Here is a 20,977-nt window from a genome sequence, read left to right as displayed (position 1 = left end):
GTCACAGCTGGAGCCACACAGCGCGGCCTTTCCGGTGTCACAGCTGGAGCCACACAGCGCGGCCTTTCCGGTGTCACAGCTGGAGCCACACAGCGTGGCCTTTCCGGTATCACAGCTGGAGCCACACAGCGCGGCCTTTCCATTGTCACAGCTGGAGCCACACAGTGTGGCCTTTCCAGGTTGGCTTCTTTCATTCACAGCATATGGGTCAGGTTCCTCCATGTCTTCTTGCAGCTAAAGCTCATTTCTTTTTATCACCAATAACATTCCGTGGCACTGACATGCCACCGTCTGCTTGCCCATTCACCTACAAGGTGGAATAGCAAGTCTTGAAGCTGGGAAGTGTGGTCTCTGACTCTGCTCTTCTTCAAAACTCTGGGCTATTCTGGACATTTTGCTTTCCACGTGACCCTTACAGTCAATGTGCCAGCAGGCATGATGCACCTTGCTGGTGCTGTGTTGAATCTACAGCTTGGCTTGGGAAGGCTGAACCCTGGACAGTGCTGGGCTTTCCCGTCTGTTTTAGTCCAGCTACAATAAAACAGACTGTGTGCTTTGTAAACAAAATACATGTCTTTCTCACAGTTTTGGGGGGTGGGAAGTCCAAGGTCAGGTGCTAGGAGATGAGGTTCTGGTGAGGGCCTGCTCCTCATAGACGTGCCGTTCGCATGTCCTCACGTGTGGGAAGGGACAAAAGAGCTCCCGGCCTCTTTCATAAGGGCTCCTATCCCATTTATGAGGACTCTGACTCACACTCTAATTAGCCTCCAAGGCCCCACATCATAACACCATCACCGTAGGGGACAGGGGTCAGCAGATGGATTTGGGAGGGCACCTGCTTTCCAACCATAGCGCTATCCACAAAGAAAAAATTTCTCTCCATTTATCTAGATCTTCTTTGATTTCTTTCATCAGAGTTTTATAGTTTTCCTTATAGAGATTTTGTATGTAATTTATTAGATTTATTCCTAAGTACTTCCTTTTGGTTTGTGCTTAAATGGCATTTCTGTTTTTAATTTAAAATTCCACCTGTTCATTGCCGCAATATAGGAAAGCAACTGACTCTGGATATCAGCTTTGCATGCTGCAGGGCTGCTACAAGTGCTCATTAGTACCAGGTTTGTGTGTTGCTGTTGCTGACTCTTTGAGATTCCTGACATAATCACATCATCTGAGAACAAAAATAGTTCTAACTCCCATCACCCCATCAATATGGCTTTTATTTCCTTTTCTTGTCTTATTACTTCATCTAAGATTTTCAAGAAGATGTTGAAGAGAAGTAGGAGAAGGGGGTCCTTGCCTTGTTCCCGACCTTATAAGAAAGCTTCTAATTTCTCATTAAGTGTGGAATTCATTGGAGGATGTTTGCAGCTTTTCTTTGTCAAGTTGAGGAAGTTCCCCTCTATTCCTAGTTTGCTGGGAGCTTTTTTTTTTTTTAATTGTGAAAAGATGTGGATATTGTGCAATGCTTTTTCTGTATCTATTCTATGATCACGTAATTTTCCTTCTTTGCCTGTTGCTGTGATGGATTACACTAATTGATTTTTTAAATGCTGAACCAGCCTGTATACCTGGAGTAAATCTCAGTTGGTCTTAATATATAACTGACTGTTAAGAATTTTGTTGAGCAATTTTTTTACAATTCATAGTTTTCCTTCTTTGTAATGTCTTTATCTGGTTTTAGTATTAGGGTAATGCTGGCCTCCTAGAATGATTTAGGATGTTTATCCTCTGCTTATATTTTCTGGAAGAGATTGTAGAGAATCAGTATAATTTCTTCCTTAAATGCTTGATAGAATTCACTAGTGAAAACATCTGGGTCTGGTGCTTTCTTTTTTAGAAGGTTATTAATTACTGATTCAATTTTGTTAATAGTTACACACCTGTTCAGATTATCTAGTAATCTGAACAGGATCTGAACAGATCTGATTAGTTGTTAGGCACCTAGATATTAAGGGTTGTTAATTATTCCTGGAGAACTGATCTTTTTATCATGAGGTAATATCCCTCTTAACTGCTGAAAACTTTCCTGGCTCTGAAGTCTGCTCTGCCTATTCTGATAATTTCTGATATTAGTAATCTGTGTCTTCTTTTTTTTCTTAGTCTGGCTACAGGTTTACCCATTTTATTGATTTTTTTCAAATATTCAGCTTTTGGTTTAATTTTCTTTTCTTTTTCTACTTTCCTAAAGTACAAACTTAGATAATGACTTTAGATCTTTCTGCTTTTCTAATACATGCATTTGATGCTATAAATTACTACGGCTCCCCCAGCCTTCTTTTGATTCATGTTAGATCAGTATACTTTCCTCCATCCCCTATCTGTTAATCTTTAGGTGTTCATATATTTTAAATGGGCCTCTAGAAGACAACACATAGGTATTTTTTTGAAAATCCACCCTGTGTACAATCTCTGTCCTTTAACTGGTATATTTAGACCATTCATATTTAAAGGGATCACGGATACAGTTGGAGTAATAGCTACCATGTTTGTAAGTTTTCTATTTGTTGCCTTTGTTCTTTGTATCTTTTGGGTCTCCCTTTCTATTTCTGCCTTCTCTGGCTTTCACTGGACACTGTATATGGTTCCATTATCTGTCTTCTCTTAACATATCAATTATACTTCCTTTTAAAAAAAAATTTAGTGGTTGCCATAGAGTTTGCAATATACATGCACAACTAATCCAAGTCCACTTTTAAATAAGGAAGTATTCCTTAAAACGACAGTACAGGTTTCTGGTAACAGAGCACCCTGCTCCTCCCTCATGTCCTTTCCATTACTCATTCCCCTTATGCATAAGCTGCAGTTAACCAACACATGGCTGCGGCTATTACTTTGAAAAGTTATCTGCTAGATCAATTAAGGGTAAGAAAAAGATATTTCATTTTGTCTTCACTTCCTCCCCCTCCAATGCTTTTTTCCCTTTAGGTAAAGCAGAGTTTCTGGCCTATCTCGTATTTCCTTCTGTTGAAGAACTTCTTTTAGCATTTCTTGTAAGGCAGGTCTACTGGCAACAAATTACTTGAATTTTTGTTTATTTGACAAAGCTAATTTATCCCTCACTTTTGAAGAATAATTTTTTCTGAACATAAAATTTGAGGTTGATTATTTTCTCCTTATAATGCTTCAAATATTTCATACCACTCTCTTCCTTCTTGCATGGTTTCTGAAAAAAGGTCCAGTGTAATTCTCATCCTTTTCCCTTCATAGGTAAGGAATCACCTCACCTCTAAGGAATCTTCTGGATTCTTTCAAGATTTTCTTTTTTCTTTGATTTTTTGAAGTTTGCATACAATGTGGCCTGGGGTCGACTTTCCGGCATTTACCCTGCTTGGTGTTGGCATTCGTTGAGCTTTCTGGATCTGTGGTTTGGTGTCTGTTAAAAATTTTGGAAAATTCTAAAGTATTACTACGTTAAATCTTCCTTCTGTTCCTTTCCTTCTAGTCCTGCTGCGGTTCCCTCACAAGCTGCAGCTGCGGAGGCTGTCCCACAGGTCTTGGCCATTTTCTTCTGGTTTTCAAACCTATTCTTACTCCTCCTTGCTTTTCAGTTTGTGACGTTTCTAACACATATCTTCCAGCTTGCTGAGTCTTCCCTCAGCCACATCTAGTCTGCTGATGAGCCACTGCTTCATTCCCGGCAGTGTTTTTCAGTGGGTGCTTGCTGCCCACCCTTCATGTTGTTCTTGTCAGTTTTGCTGTGGGGAGGGCCCCGGGGAAAGTTTTGCTAGAGTGAAGTGTGTATCTCGTGTACAGGTTTAAACACACCGTAGGTTCACCAGCCACTTCATGACTGATTTAACTTAGTGGTAAAATATGTATTTGAATGGTTACTGGAAAACAGAGAATTTCTAAGGATCTGGAGCTTGGTGAGGCTTGATGCACAAACTCCTTGTGCCAACTTCCGGCGGCACACGTGGCGTCCGAGTGCCCCTGTCTCCCCACTCTCGCGGCAGCTCGGTGCCAGAGCACGGAGCATGCAGGTGCCGTGTCTCCTTAAACGGAGCAAAGAGCGCCACCAGCCAGCTCCTGCGATTCTGTGTGGCTGTTCCTGCCACGGGCCTCCTAGGAGGGCTCGGATGCTAGAATTTAGAAGGATCTGAAGATCGTCAGGTAACAGGGCAGTGAGACATCAATCTGCGGGCCAGAATCTTGCTCTCATCGCCCATGAAATCACCACTCAGGCAACTGAGATAAGACTGTGCTGCACAGTCTCCTAAGAGGCAACCGTCTCCAGAGGGAGCACACACAGCATCTGAACCCGATGACATTGTTAGTGGCTCTCCACAGTTGCTACAATGTGCAGAGCACTTCAGATGGGTGTGACCTGCTCTGGAGGCTGTGTAGGGCTCCAGGACTCACACACACAGGAAACAGGAGCATCCAATGGGAAGTCATCACACAGACACTGCACAGACCGCGTGGGCACGCACGGAAGCGCCACACCCTGCATAACTCCCTCGCCTGTCCCCGACACAGAAATGAACAGAAGAGGGCAGCTCATGTCAGGAGTGTCTCAGGGCCAGTCTTTTCTGTGAAGACACGCAGCATGTGCCCATCATATGGGGACACTGCTCACAGCACGGAGGACTGTTTCTACCCATTCTTGTTTCTGAAATGTGCAACCCTCTCACTAGGCTTTTCATTTTCTCACAGATACTAACTCTTCCTTCCTCTTTACTCTGGGAAAGTCACATCCCCACCAGAGCCACGCCAGGGAGCCCGTGTGGGACGGCCAAGGGGCCTCCAATACAGGTCCAGGAGACCCCTGGAGTGACCGCTGGCCAGTGGCTCAAGACACCCAGCCCACAGTGGCTGCTCACAGAGACAGGCCAGCAGGGGCCTGGGGAAGCCAGACACCGAGAGGGGCGGGCGCCAGGACAGAATCCCGAAGATGCATGCAGTCTTACCTTTAAAGTCAAATTGGTAGATGTTTTTTAAGGATTCGTGAAGAAAATAAAAGCTTCCTAGTGCCTGAGGAGCAAAAAGAGAAATCAAATGAGAAACTGGTTCTGGGAATATTTCTGAAGCAATGTTTTTAACAATAAATAAAATAAGCTATTTTAAACTAGCTAGATCAACAGTTAACCAGTTGTAATTTAATCACAGTTACTGAGGCACAAGACGTCCAGCACAGGTAAGCTGCCAACACCCAAACTCCGCCAAGCTAAAGGCATGTGCTGAGCCGTGCGGTGGGTACTGGCTCCAGCAGGGTGCAGGTCCCGCGGGCCGGGCGTCGAGTGGACCACACCCTCCCGGCGCGGACACGCATCTCTGTCCTGGGGCCTGTGGCCCCCCAGCATCAGCTCCACTGCACCCAGCCCCGCCCTGCTGCACCTGGCCCCACCTGGCCCCGCCCGGCCCCATTGCCCCAGGAGCAGCCAGTATCTCCCACTCACAAATCAGCCCAACAGGTGCAGAGCACAGGGACCTCTGTTCTCCACCCCACAGAAGGCAAAAGTACGGGGCCGGACGCTACACGCTGTCTTGATGGACGCCACACGGCAGTGACTTGTTGATCTGAACTTAAGTTTCACATGCTGGTTTCTACATTTGAACCTGTATATACGTGCATGCAGTGTGTGCGTATTGGCGTGTGTGTCATTTCCGTGTATTTTTTTCTTTTGCTAAATCTGGCAACCTCAACAAAGGGCCTGGTATAACTCTGGGGCAGCGATAAAACTGTACACCTTTGTCAAAACTCACCAACTGTGCCCCAAACAGGGCGAATCTCACTGTCTATAAGTAAGACCTTTATAAACCTGACTCAGCAAACAAGCCTGTCTCACAGGACACACCTGCGTGCCCTGCGGGTGGCAGGTGCCGGAACAAAGCAGGGGAGATTCTGAAGGGGCGAGGCCAGGTGGGCCGAAGAGGGCACACAGGCTGAGTGGCAGATGGAGGTCAGGGCTGCCTGTGGAGAGCCCAGCTGTGACCGGTCCACACAGGCCCACAGGACAGAGACGCTGAGCCACTGAGGGTTCTAACCCCAGCTCTGCATTCTGGAAAGGGCCTGTCCTCAAACAGCTGAAAGCACGGGCTGCATTGCACCCTCACTGTCTGTGCGAGCCTGTGGGCAACACAAGGGCGACGCCTAGGCATCACCTAATTCCAAGGCCCCACTTGTACACACTCGTTACATTCATGTACACACCTGCACACACTCACACTCAGGTACACTGTTATGCACTCATGCACTCACACTTGAGCACACACACAGGCACTCACCCACACACCTGCACACTCGTGCACACACATGCACATGCACGCACTCGCTCACACACACACTTCACAGACTCACGCACTCATGCGCTCTTGCTCTGCTTTGGGCAGAACCGTGACCCCACAAGCCCTCGTCCTGAGCACGCCAGCATGAGCTTCCTGCTATCTGTCCGACAGCGCTGCAGAGCTGATGCCTCTCTGAGAAAGTCAAGGGCACCATCTGAACACCACCTAATTCTAAGGCCCAAGCTTCAGGCTCTGCAGTTCCCAGGGAAATGTGCTGCTGCTCCCTCCCGGACCACAGGTCCCTGGGGTGGCCATCGTAGGGCAGGGCTACAAGAGGGTGCGCCACACTGGGGCTCAGGAGGTCGCTGTTCCCTCAGAGGCACAGGGTGGCGGGCGCAGTGCGTGGTGAGGGGTCCCTGTTCTGGGCCTCCTGAGGGCCAAGGTTGCTGGTAACTCTGGCCTGGTTGGTCCCTGTCCACAGTCCCTGGGCCCTTGGGTCAGAACTCTGGGCCTGTTAGGCCGTCTCTGTTTGGAGGATGGTCCCCACGACATGAGAAGCCCCCTGGAGGCTGCACAGCTTCTGCTCCCGGGACATGTATGCCGCACAGGGCGGGCTGGGGTGATGGCGAAACCCCATCTCTACTGAAAATACAAAAATTACCTGGGTATGGTGGCGGGCACCTGTAATCCAAGCTGCTTGGGAGGCTGAGGCAGGAGGATCGCTTGAACCCAGGAGGCAGAGGTTGCAGTGAGCCAAGATCGCACCACTGCACTCCAGCCTGGGTGACAGAGACTCCATCTCAAAAATATAGAAAATGAAAATAAAAAAGCCAGTGTTCAGCCTTTTCTTTGGCAAAATAGAGTTGAGACCCTCTTCAGCAGGAAGGTCATGAGCCACATTCAGCACAAAGTCAAGAGAGGAAGCTACAGACCCGTGCCCCACAGACCCGTGCCCCACAGGCCCATGCCCTGTAGGCCTGTGCCCCATGGATGAAACGCAACGTCCCCTTAGCTGCCATCAGCCCTTCTTTACAGAGGACATCCCTTCATTTGTCTCAGCTAGAGAAAGCACTCTGAGAAAGCATAAGTAAATAAATGTTACTGCAAACATTTAAACTATTACCTCACTGAATGTGATAAAGCTAACAGAATATTATTAAGTTTGTAACAAATAAGCAAAAAATAAATTGCCAATGCAGGCGTAGAAACTGCAATTTATAGTCAGAAAATCCATAATTAGGGCTAATGAACACTGAAAGTCAGAGTTCAACCCAACTTTTTCAGTGTTCACCCCGTCCTATCAATGTGGTTCAGAGCACCCATTTATCAGAGACACCAGGACGATGGGCCAGGAGCCTGTCAAGGGACAGGAAGTCCCAGCTTGCCCAGGCTTCTGACCACAGTACGTGTCTACAGTGGGTCTGTCACATCTGAGAATATTGACTCCTTGCCTCTTGCTAAAAACAGTTAAAATACTTTTTACATATTTATAAACAAGACTGTAAAGAGTGCTATTAATTCTGCGTCAGTGAAATGCAGCCGGTGGCTGTGATGTTTCTGCTATGACTGCCGACATGGCGGAGTCCTCCACCCCCGGAGGCCAAGGCGCAGCCGGGAAGCGCCCTCACTGGACACAGTCAAGCCCCGGGGGCACCAAGGAGTGGAGCAGGTGCAGGCCACACAGAAGACACAGGCCCCTGTGAACCTGCGCCCTGGCTGGGGCTGCATTGGTAGGACCCAAGCATCTGCAGGCAGCCTGAGAGCTAATGGGCAATTAAGGCTCCATCACCACCCATCAGGCTCCTACACCAACTGACGCTGCACAACAACCCATCAGAAATCCCCCAGCAACTGAAGCCCCATCACCACCCATCAGAAACTGACACCAACTCAAGCTCCATCACCACCCATCAGAATCTCACAGCAACTGAAGCACCATCACCACCCATCAGAATCCCACACCAACTGAAGCTCCATCACCACCCATCAGAAACCGACACCAACTGAAGCCCCATCACCACCCATCAGAATCCCACACCAACTGAAGCCCCATCACCACCCATCAGAATCTCACAGCAACTGAAGCTCCATCACCACCCATCAGAATCCCACACCAACAGAAGCTCCATCACCACCCATCAGAATCCCACCGCAACTCAAGCTCCATCACCACCCATCAGGCACCCACACCAACTGGCGACCAGGGCACTAGGAACCCTGCACACCATGGTAGCTCCGTGCCTCTCACAGAGGTGGCTAGTGAAAATGGATTTTTTGCAAATGCTGTTAAAACAAGCTTTCAGCTTCAGTGGGAGTCTGGTCCTGTGACAAATGGCCAGACCATGTCACTTAGCTTGATTTCGGGAGTTGAATTCTGATAGCAGCAGGCCCACTTTGCAAACATAGCCAACTCAGGGCGAGGGCAGACCACCTCTCACACATTCAGAAAGAACAGCGGGTCCCTGCAGGCACGGTGCAATCACAAAGCCCGTGTTTGTTGAGCGGGGTCCCACCTCCTGGACGGAGCCAGTGGCTCCCAGGCTCGGGATGACTCAGGCCGGGGCAGAGGCTGACAAGGCAGGAACACAAAGCCGCCATTGGAAACAACTCCATCACTTTTTATTTGCAAACAAGTCAGATAGCCAGTTATTTATCATTTCCACAATCAGGTGAACGGCCAAAGCACACATCATTAACCCGGTCTTCTGCGTCCGGCTTGTTCGTCCACAAAGCAGAACCGATTCCTGAAACTCAAGTCACACGGACCTCGCAGTAAGGCATGCACAGGAGCACTTGTTCTGCCCAAGTCACACAGGGGAAACGCACACGTGGTGCTCACGTGCGGCCCCGGGGGGACGGCAGGGCCCTTCCTCTATGCCACCAGCATCCCTGCCAGTTCCAACCACGTCAGGGGTGTGACCGCAGGTGGGGGCTCCCAGTGCACTCCCAGTGCACCCCCGGGGATCTGCGTGGAGCCTGAGGCTGCTGCATTCTGCCACTGGGAAGGGAAACAGTGTTGGGGGGAGGGCACAGCCCGCAGCCCAGGGGGTCCTGACTAAGGCTGACTGTGCCCATCAGAGGTGACTCAGAAAAGGGAGCGGCAGCATTTGACGGCTCCTGTCTCACCTGAGGCAGCACAACATTTCCTTATTTCCACAGATTAAGTGTTTTTACCTCCAGTTTTTTTATATATAAAATAGATCTAGGAGCAGGAAGAAAAACTTCAGAATATATTGTTAGTAACTAATCAAGCCTGCAGCAAAATAGAGAACCTCGTTTGTGTTAAAGGAGAGTCGGGAGATTACTAAACATGAGTCGCCTCACCTGCAGCCCACTCCTTCCCCAGCTGCACGCTCCCACATTTGCTCTTCCCTTGTAGTTAATACAGGAGAAATGAGAAGACACTCAGGTTCACAGCGACTAATGAGTGACAGATGACAGGAGCCACGGGGACACGGCATGTCCTGTGAACTCACAACCCCACACCCTCGAGGCTGCTTCAAACCTGAGAGAAACTCCTGCACACACACACGTGTGTACACACATACACACATATGCACACACACATGCATGTACACAGATGCATGTACATACACACGTATGCACACACACATGTACACACACACACACACAGAGATATACATAACCCACATCCACGTAACTATATATACACATACACATCTGCACATACCTGCAGACATACATATGTCCATATACACACATGGAATGCACACACAGACCTCTCTCAGAGATGCTGGAGCTCTCGGGAGACAGGTATGGGAATGCAATGGCAGGACCTCTGAACACACCAACTAAAAATGACCCTAATGCTTAACACGCAAATGGGTCCATCAGATTTCAAATATTTCTGTGACAGAACATGACACAGGAAGGAAAATAAACAGATCAGAGTTACATCCAAAAACACAGGTGGATTTCACAAAGGACGCTGAGAAAGAAGACAGCTCCTCAAACATCCGATGTTATGATACCAAGATAAAGACACAGTCAAAAAGAGCTGAAACCTCCCCCCCTCCAAAAAAAGCAATGGTACAATTACATTAAAAAAGCAATGAAAGAATGAACACGGAATTCGGCACAGTGGTTATCTGCGAGGTGGGCGAGCGGCTAGGGAGGTGGGCTTGGGCAGGTGCACACAGGAAGATGGAAGGGCACTCAGGGACTTCAAAGATGGCCGCTGTTTGTATTAAGAATAAAATAACTAAAATAACAAGGGAAGAATGAATTGGTGAGAGGCTGTGCCTGGCCAAGGAGGATACACAGCACGAGCAGAGGACGCGGAACCCCGATTCTGCCCCAGCGTCCACTAGGGGGCAGAGGAGCCCAGCCCAGCCCAGGGGGCAAACGAGGGCAGGTGCACTGGTATGGGCTCTGCAGCCCACCCGAAGCCACAGTCCTCTCCCTCTGAGAGGTGACCACCATCCTAAGGGTGCTGAGCAGAATTAACAGGTAAGATGTGTGGCCCCAGCAGGCACCTCTCATCAACCTCACCTTTGGAAGCTTTCCCCCAAAGTTCTATTTTAGCTTATTTTGAATGCTACATAATAATTCACTATATAAAAACACTGCAATTTGGCCGGGCACACTGGCTCACACCTATAATCCTAACAACTTGGGAGGCCAAAGGGGGTGGATCACTTGAGGTCAGGAGTTCGAGACCAGCCTGGCCAACATGGCGAAACCCCACCTCTACTAAAAATACAACAGTTAGCCAGGCATGGTGGTGAATGCCTATAATCCCAGCTACTCGGGAGGCTGAGGCCGAGAAACACTCGAACCTGGGAGACAGAGGTTGCTGTGAGCCAAGATAGTGCCATTGCACACCAGCCTGGGCGGTAAAGGAACTGAGACTTTGTCTCAAAAAAAAAAAAAACCCTGTAATGTACCCATTCCTCTGTTGCACATAAAGACTACTATCACATACCTCACAAGCCGATGCCAGACAAAAAGGAAAAGGAAGTAAACTCCTCGTGCCTCTTTCCAATTATCTATTATAATTGATGCCACAATGATCATCCCTGCACAGTATTCTTGAGCAAGTGTGTCAGAGATCAGAAGCACCTGTGTACACATAGACATACCCTTCGGGGGGGCTTGCTGGGCCAGCAGAGGGGTGCCCTCCTCATAGGACAATACACACGTGTACTCATGAATTAAACGTGTGTGCATATGTATGTAATACGCAGATGGCCTTGCTGGGTCACGGCAGACACGTGCCCTCCCAGGTGCCACCACATTGCCCCTCCCGCTGCCATGATGACCCCCCAGCCGTCTCATCAGGACAACACCCACGTTCTGCATCCTTGCCATGGCCCAATGCCAGCCTCTAGTTTTTGCCAGCTGGGTAGGTGTGAAATTTGACATTCTTGTTTGGGTTTGCATCTTCACTACACTAGCTTAGCTGTGCACCCCTTCGTGGAAACGTGTGGCTGTGGTAAGATGCACACAGTGCAAACTTTACCTTCGTAACCATCTTCAGGTGCATAATGAATGCCTGCCCCTCCAGGACGTTCCCCACCTTCCCCACTGAGCCTGTCCCCGCCCAGCACCTGCTCCTCTTCCCGCTCCCCCAGCCCCTGGCAACCACCCTTCCACTTTCTGTCTCTGTGACTCTGACTAATCCAAGAGCCTCACGCGAGTGGAATCATAGCGTGTCGGCCTGTTTGTGACAGGCTTACCTGATTTAGCACAATGTCCTCCAAGCTCTTCCGCCATGTTGCAGTGGTTCCCAGAATGTCCTTCCTGTTTAAGCTGGATCACATTCCACGGTATCGCTTCCACACTTTGCTGTTGTGAGTAATGCCGCTTTGAACATGGGATGCAAACACCTGCTGAGACGGTGCTCTCAGTTCTCTGGGGTCTGCACCAAGAAGTGGGATGGCTGAATCAGGCGGGAATTCTATTTTTCACTTTTTGAATAATCGCTGCGACGTTCACAGCGGCTGCCCCTGCGTATTTCTACCCATGGTGCACAAAGGCTCTAACCTCCTCCCGTCCTTACCAACGCTGCTGTCTGCAGGGCTTTCTGACAACAGCCATCCTAATGGGTATCAGGTATTCGTTCATCGAAGGTCCTTTTAAACTGACAAAGGAAGTGGCTGTTTGGATCTGCCCTTCCCTAAGGGTTCCTGGTGCCTTCCTGCGAGCTTGCCAGCCGTCCACACGTCGTCCTTGGAGGGAAAACGTCTGTTCAAACCACTTTCTGACTCAGGTTGGGTTTTGTTGTTGCTGTTGATCAGTTTTAGGAGTTCTCTATATATTCTGGGTAGTAATTCCTTATCAGAGTTATGATTTGCAGATATTTTCTCCCGTTCTGTGGTTGCCTTTTTACTCTGTTGATGTTGTCTTTGGATGCACACAGTGGTTGCATTTTACTTATTTATTTATTTTTTTGTGATGGAGTCTTGCTCTGTTGCCCAGGCTGGAGTACGGTGGCATGATCTTCACTCACAGCAAGCTCTGCCTCCCAGGTTAGAGCAATTCCCCTGCCTCGGCCTCCTGAGTAGCTGGGACTGCAGGCGCATGCCACCATGCCCAGTTAATTTTTTTTTTTTTTTTGTATTTTTAGTAGAGACCACCGGGTTCCACCACGTTGGTCAGGTTGGTCTCTGACTCCTGACCTCATGATCCACCCACCTCAGTCTCCCAGAGTGCTAAGGTTACAGGTGTGAGCCACCGCACACGGCCAAGCGTTGGATTTTAATGTGGTCTGATTTGTCTCTTTTCCTTTTGCTGCTTGTGCCTTTGGTGCTGCATCCGACAAATCATCACCAAATCCAGTATCATGAAGGTTCCGGCCCATGTTTTCTTCTAAATATTTTAGTTTTAGGTCAGACTCATTTAACTTCTGTACGTGATGTAATGCGAGGTCCAGCTTCATTCTTCTGCCTGTGGGACATTAGCTTTCCCAGCACCACTGGCTGGAGCTGTCCTTTCCCATGGAATGTTCTTGGCACCCTGGTCAGATGTCACCTGGCCGCCGGGGAGGGTGGGTCCTGGCTCTCCTCTGCTCCACGATCTGTGTGTCTAGAATATCTCTTCTTGAGATTACTGGCAATTTAGGTTTCCTCTGTGAATTCTTACTATCCTTTGCCCATTTTCCAATCTCATTTTGTAGATTTTTAAATTTTTAAATATAATCTAGAATTACTTCCTTCTCACGCCCACCCCGCTCCTCCAGATTCTGTCACTTCTGGGCGGCGAGACTCCATATCCTCCCCCTCTGATCCCCTCCTACGCGGCAATACCAGCGCTCTGGACCTGCTCAGGGTGCCCTGTGAGCCCTTCCCCTCCTCCTACCCCTCCCGCTGGGTGGCCGGTCCGTCCCATCTTCCAGCGGGCAGTTCTTGTGCGCACAGCGTGGGGCCTCCCGGGCTGGTGGCTGCACAGTTCCCGCTTGGGTCTCTCGTGACAAGTACAGCCTTTCAGGATCTGGGACCTCCTCCCCCTGCCCCGCCCCCCGCTCCCACTGGAAACCAAGTCTCCCCAGATTCCTCCAGCATCCTGTCCATATGCCTCCCTCAAACGTCCGTTCCTCCCACAGACTCTGGATGGCAGGACCCCGTCCGTCTCTAGCCTTCCACTTCTCTGCACTGCCCCACGCCACCTCTCTTGTCTCCCAGCGGGGCCTCTGCCTCTCCCACAGCTGCAGCCCCCTCAGTCTCTTCTCTCCCGGGCACCAGGGTGGCCTTTTCCACAAGCACCTCTGACCCTGCCACTGCACGTCCTCCCAGCCACGTGGCCTCGCCAGCTGTCCTGTGGCCCTCCACGCCCAGCTGACAGAGCTAGCAGAGCTCCAGCCCCACCGGTCATCTGGGCCTGAGGAGGTGCGTCGTCCTGTCAGGAGGGCGGCCGTGCTGCCGCCCCCTTTCCAGCTTTTTCTCACATGAAGTCCCTGCTGCTTCAGGTCTCTGTGGAAATGCAGCTTCCTTCAAGCAGCCGTCTTGATTGCCTAATCTGGGTAGAGGCTTGGCAGCCCCAGTCCCCACCTTTCCTTCAAGGCGCTGCACATTCCAGCACTCACTGGCCTCCTCATCTGAATTCTTTAAGGGAAGGGAAGCCGCCTGAGGGCAGGCATGTGGCCTGGGCACCTCTGAGTCCTCCACCACAATGCCTGGACCACAGCAGGAATTCCACAGATCCTGGGCAATCAAAGAGCCGCCACGCCCTCAGGGCGCCCAGCTGAGCGGCAGCAGCTCGGGACCAGTAGACAGAACCCTTGGCTCAGGTCTCAAGGCATAACCCAAGTCACAGGCTCACAGTGATCCCGAGAAGCTGAATGCGCTCACAAAGTCACACATTTAACCATATCACAAAGGGAAGTCCCAAGACGCCTGGTTTTAAAACAATTTAACAGATTGAGTAATAAATCAAAGCAAAGTTACAATAACATTCATTAGATTATAAACAATAATAAATGAAACAAAGCTTTTGTTTAAATCAATGTAGAGCTTCATCGATCTTTTCCTATATAATGAATTCACGGCGGCCAACCCAACTGGACGGGGTGGTGTCCTCACCACTGCCCACTCCCCAGCGCCACCCATGGGCAGCACGCGGGGGCTGTGACCGTCCGCTCTCAGAGGAGCTCTGGGACTACCTCAGAATGAGAGCTGACTTATTTACAAAGCACTGACTTTCCAATTTCAGCTCCTGGGGCCACACATGGGATGACGGCACCAAGGTGTCCCCGCGTCCGACCCTCCCGCTGAGGCCCTCTCCGGGCTGGCTGCCGGCTGGAGAGCTGCACACATAATCTCATTCTGCCTCCTGTCCGACAGTCCACACTAGAGGTTAATTAAATTGGTTGTCCATTGTATTCATCCACTTACCAAGCTAATGATATTCTGTTCCTGAATTAAAGAGCATTTTATGAAGCGTGCCCCGTGGAAGCTGGCGTTCTGCGAATGGGGTGCTGAACCCTGTCACGGCTCCTGGATGTCACATCCCCAATTAGGCAGCCCAGGAAGGACCGGGGCTTCGTCTGCCTGCATGGACACCAGTCATGCTGACGTGAGGGTAAACACGCCACACAACAGCGGCCTAATCGCCCTCGCCCGCCACGAGAAATCCCCCGGAAGAGTGCACCCGATCACATTTCCTATTACCACAGTGAGGAGTACTGAAACGGAATGAGACAGCCTGCAAACCAGCCTCAGGCGGCCTTCTCATTCAAAGGGGCTGCGTCTAAGGGCAGCGAGGTGAGCAGCAGCCCTGGCTTCTCGCCTGGAACCGGCACTGGGCTCCCTGCCACACCAGGGGCAAAGCCATCGGCCGGTCTAAGGACACCCACCCTTTCTGAGAGAATTCACTCATCACCCACTCATTCCACAAACACACGTCTGGCACTTTCTCCTTTCTCTGTGCCACATATGTTCTCAGGCATGTAACATATATCGGTGACCAGACGGCCAGAGCCTGAGACGGTGGAGTGGCAAGGGGGCCTGTGGCGCTGGTGCCCCAGCAGGCAGGACTGGGATAGGCTCTGGAGAGACCATGCCCAGCCATGGACCTGCAGAGGCTGAATCAGCTTCAGACACCCCAGGGAGACATCAAAGGTGCCTGAGCCTGTGGCTCTGCAGTTCAGGACAGAGGCCTGGGTGACGCTGGGGGTCACCCTGTGAATGGTCCTCAAAGCTGGGGAAGGCTCAGCTTGCTGAGGAGAAGCTAGAACCAGAGAAAAGGGCAGGGCCGAGCACTGGACTGAGGCCACTACTGGAGAGAGGCAGGAGCAGGTGAGAGCCAGCAGTCAGTGGGACAAGGAGCCACAGGGGAAACAGGCGGGGCTGGTCAGGGGCTAGGGCAGGAAGGACCACGCACAGGTGGCATCTGGGAGCTGAGTCAGGAGGAGGGAGCGGCCACAGGTGCCCAGGGCTGCCATCTCATCAGGGGCGCGGGGAACGGAGCTCTGGCCCTGGACAGCACGGCCTGTAGGCCAGTGGCGGTTCAGGCAGCCCCGACCCACACAGCTACCTGCTTGTGTTCAGCACATGATCCTGGACCTGGCCTTTCAAAAGGGAAATCTCTATTGACTTTTGTCTGATTTAATATATTTCATGAGCTGATGCCAAACAAAAAGGAAAAGAAAGTAAACTCCCTGTGCCTATTTCATCTGGAGGGTGGGGAGGCAGGTGGAAAGGTCCTGACCCACAGATGACGGCGGGCCAGACGGCAGCCTCGGCCACAGGAAGACAAGACAGCCTAGGGCGTTTCCACAGGGCTCACGAGAAACGAGGCGTTTCCCTACAGCATGCACAACTCATTCTAAGCTCACATCACCTAGAAACAATTTCTCCTCAAAGTGAGATTCATGTGCAGCACACATGCTATTTTTTAATAACAAATATTTTACAAATTGAAAATTTCAATAATGAACAAAGAAAAACATCACTCTTAAAATAACTAGTTTTAATTATGAAATTTATTAAGTTATATTTTCTATGTATAAATGATTATAAAAGTAAATCAATAAACTTTTATGCCAATTAAATTATGTAAGGGGTTTGCATCCTAATTAAAATGGCTCTGACTTTTACCTTTTGTCTTCCAAAAATCATTAGCTTTTCAATTACATTTCCCGTATAAATGTTCTGCAGAAACAGGTTCTGTGCATTACAGATATAGAATAATTAAGGTAAAATGCACTTCAAGGGAAGGCCAACACTGGACACAAGCTGTTTACCAAATACCTTCTGCCAGTAGAAAAGCTCAGGGCATATCAAACGCTACTCAAAAGGCTTAATTGATTTTTAAATGTCAATTATATTGGAAAATTGCCATCTACATAATTTAACTTAGTTCCTGGTTCACGGAAATGCTAAAACAGCTGTATTCCAAGGGCACACACTCCCTCTGGCCCCTGACCAGGGTCCCGATGCTTCGATGAAACCGTCCCTGTGACGTTCACTGTCCCGAGCACGGCAAGGCCCTTGGAATGCCCATTCCATGCGCGGTCCCCAGGTGAACTGCCTTCTCTCCGCATGTCAACCTGCAGGCGGTGCCTCGGTTTACACACCCAGCACTCCCCGCCATTTGCCCCTTCCCACCACTGCTGTGGTGTCTCGTTCCTGCTCATCTCTGCTTCATCTGAGATCATTTATTCTCCGTTTGAAGAACATCCTTTAGCATTTATTGCCTTTCATTTGAGCTAAAGTGTGTATTTCACCTTCAATCTTAAGAGGTGTTTTGCTGGCCAGGACCCTTTGCTGACACTTCCTTCCAGGACACGGAAGGCGCAGCTGCATGTCCCTGCGGTGACCGTCTCTGCAGGAACGGGAAGGTGGCCTGTCGGGGTGACTGGAACACACTCCCACGCTCTCTGCGGTTTTCTTGTTTTGTTATAATCTGGCTGGGTATGGCTTCTTACTTTTTAAATCCTGCTAGGGATTGACTAGGATTCCCAACTTTATGGGCTTTGGGTATGGAGCTCTGAGTGGGGTCCAGAAAAGGAGGAGGCTCTGCAACAGGTCCGGGCTGCTGTGTAAGCTGCTCTGCCACTTGGGCCACGTGTCCCAGCAGATCCAATGGTGCCCGAGGTGTCAGTGCAGGTAGGGATGCTGTCTGGAGCCTTTGGCAGGGCCGGCCCCCAGGTGAATCACAGCGAGGCCTCTAGGATTTTGGTGCAAGGCCCTGACATCTTCTGCAGATAACTATTCTCCTTTAAAGAGACAGCTCTTGGCCTGTTGCTGGGCTTTGGTGGAAGCTGAATGTTTGACTATGGGTCGTAGAGTCACCATGTGACCTGAACTGCCTGTCACGGGGCTGCGTGCTTTCTGACCCACCCAGCCACATCATCAGATAGAAGCAGAATATACGTGATTGGGCTCCAGCAGGTCCTGAAGGCACAAGTAAGTTACATGAGGAAGTGGCTCCAATGCCCATGGGACGTCCCCACTCCTGCCACCCTGCCTTCTCTCCCCCAGCCTGCACCAGTAGCCTCATGAGGAGTCCCCATGATCAGCTGACAGGGGAAAAGAAGCCCAGGCCTGGTTCACAGACGGTTCTGAGCGACACGCAGGCCCCACCGAGAGTGGACACTGCAGTGCCACGGCCCCTTTCCAGGACATCCCTGAAAGACAGTGCTGAAGGGAAATCTTCCCAGAGGGAAGACCCTCGAGCAGTGCACCTGGTTGTGCACTTTGCACGGAAGGAGAAAGGGCCAGATGCACAATTATACACTCATTCACAGCCTGGAGCCAATGGCTTGGCTGGATGGTCAGGGACTTGGAAGAAGCACGATTAAAAAATTGGTGACAAAGAAATTTGGGAAGAGGTATGTGGATGGACCTGAGTGGCCAAAGACCATGAAGATATCTGCATCCCATGTGAGTGCTCACCAGTGAGTGACCTCAGCAGAGGAGGATTTTAATAATCAAGTGGATAGGACGACCTATTCTGTGGACATCACTCAGCCTCTTTCCCAGCCACCCCGTCATTGCCCAATAGTCCCATGGACGAAGTGGCCCTGGTGGCAGGGATGGAGGTAAGGCATGGGCTCAGCAACATGGACCTCCGCTCGCCACGGCTGAGCTGGCTACGGCCACTGCGGAGTGCCCAATTTGCCAGCAGAAGAGACCATCACTGAGCCCTCGCTGTGGCACTGATCCTCAGGGTGATCAGCTGGCGACCTGGCGGCAGGCTGTTTCTGCCATCTACGTAATTTAACCTCGTCCATCATGAAAAAGGCAGCGGTTTGTCCTCACTGGAGTAGAAACGTACTCCAGATATGGGTTTGCCTATCCTGCACCCAATGCTTCTGCCAAGACTATCTATCATTCCTGAACTCACGGCGTGCCTCATCCACCATCACGGTATTCCACACAGCATTGCCTCTGACCAAGGCACTCACTTTACTGCTGAAGACGGGCAGCAGTGGGCTCATGCTTACGGAATTCACTGTCTTACCACGTTCCCCATCATCCTGAAGCAGCTGGACTGACAGAACGGTCAACTGAATGGCCTTTCAAAGGCACAATTACCACGTCACGGGACAACACTTTGCAGCGCTGGGCAAAGTACTCCAGGAGGCTCTGCATGCTCTGGTACTGTTTCTCCCATAGCCAGGATTCATGTGTCCAGGAATCAAGAGGTGGAAGTGAAAGTGGCACCACTCACCATCACCACTAGTGATCCACTAGCAAAACTGTTGCTTCCTGTTCCCTCGACATTACATTCTGCTGGCCTAGAGGTCTTAGTTCCAGAGGGAGGAACGCTGCCACCAGGGGACACGGCAACGATTCCACTGAACTGGAAGTTAAGTTGCCACCTGGGCACTTTGGGCTCCTCCTACCTTTAAGTCAACAGGCTAGGGAGGGAGGGACAGTGTTGGGATGATTGACCCAGACTATCAAGATGAAATCAGTCTGCGACTCTGCAACGGAGTATGCATGGGACACAGGCAATCCACCAGGGCATCTCTTAGTATCACCATGCAACAGCCCAATCCAGGCAGGACTACAAATGGTCCAGACCCTTCAGGAATGAAGGTCTGGGACATTCCACCAGGAAAAAAAAAACATGGCCTGCTGAGGTGCTTGCTGAAGGCAAAGGGTTTACAGAACGCACAGCAGAAGCAGGTACTCGTGAGCACCAGCTGGGACCACATGACCAGCTTCAGACACAAGGACTGTCATTGTCATGAGGATTTCCTCCTGCTTGTGCTAAAATCACGTTTGTGCACGTAGGCACTTGTACTAAGAAAATATCTTCATTTTATTTCCTTTTCCTTTAACGTGTGGCGTAAGATGTATTGACTTCCCATCCGCATTTAAGTATTGCTGACTTTATGAAATAGTCCTTGGGTTGGAGACTGGTTTTGAAATATGAGGACATGAGATTTGGGAGGGGCCAGGGTGGAATGATATGGTTTGGCTGTGTCCCCACCCAAATCTCACCTTGAATTCCCACATGTTGCGGGAGGGACCCTGTGGGAGGTAACTGGATCATGGGGGCAGGTCCTCCCGGTGTGGGTGGGTCTCAGGAGATCTGATGGTTTTACACGGGGAGTTCCCTGCACAAGCTCTCTTTGCCTGCTGCCATCCATGGAGGGTGGGACTTGTTCCTCCTTCTGCCATGACTGTGAGGCTTCCCCAGCCATGTGGAACTGTAAGTTCATATTAAACCTCCTTCTTCTGTAAACTGCTCAGTCTCGGGTATGTGTTTATCAGTGTGAAAACAAGCGAATACAGGTGTTCCTAAGTTTGGAAAACAGTGATTTATCATCTCTTCAAAAACGACGTCCACTCCCCGCTCTGTGTTCTCTCTAAGGTCCAGCTGCACGTGGTTGGAGCCACACCTTTCACGTCCCCACTCCCCTTCCTACCTGGGCCTGGTCTCTCCATGCCTTCTTTTAATATTTTCTCCAAGCCTATCTGTAGCTTATTAATTCAGTTTGCATCTCTGCAGTTTCTAGCCGTGTGATTTGGGCAAATACATAGTATCATTAAAGCCTCTGTTCCACCTTTTAAAAATGCGGCCACTTTGCCTGTCCAACTGCTGAGTGATAAGGGCATGACCTAAAACTTGATGCTCACAGAGAAGGGGAAAAAAGAAAGCAAGAAAAACGGGGCTGCTATGATTCAAATATTTCTACATGAAGGAATAAATGAAATAATGTGTGTGGATCACACTGCTCAGTAAGGGCCACCTAACGGGACGCAGCGCTCGGGTAAGGGCCACCTAACGGGACGCAGCGCCTCGGGTAAGGGCCACCTAACGGGACGCAGCGCTC

General features: G+C 50.1%; 1 protein-coding gene across 1 annotated transcript in view; it reads right to left on the bottom strand.

The window, feature by feature from the left end:
• INPP5A (inositol polyphosphate-5-phosphatase A) overlaps window positions 1-20,977 on the bottom strand; it is a 233,661-nt gene that overhangs the window by 77,964 nt on the left and 134,720 nt on the right. Inside the window, exon 5 of the mRNA XM_037733137.1 lies at window positions 4,911-4,974. Within this exon, the coding sequence (XP_037589065.1) occupies window positions 4,911-4,974 (64 nt within the window). The remainder of the gene's footprint in view (window positions 1-4,910; window positions 4,975-20,977) is intronic.

The sequence above is a fragment of the Cebus imitator genome, unplaced genomic scaffold (genome assembly GCF_001604975.1).
Source record: "Cebus imitator isolate Cc_AM_T3 unplaced genomic scaffold, Cebus_imitator-1.0 Scaffold495, whole genome shotgun sequence".
Taxonomy (NCBI): domain Eukaryota; kingdom Metazoa; phylum Chordata; class Mammalia; order Primates; family Cebidae; genus Cebus; species Cebus imitator.
The sequence above is the reverse complement of the archived record's forward strand: the minus strand, read 5'-3'. Positions and strand labels throughout refer to the sequence as shown.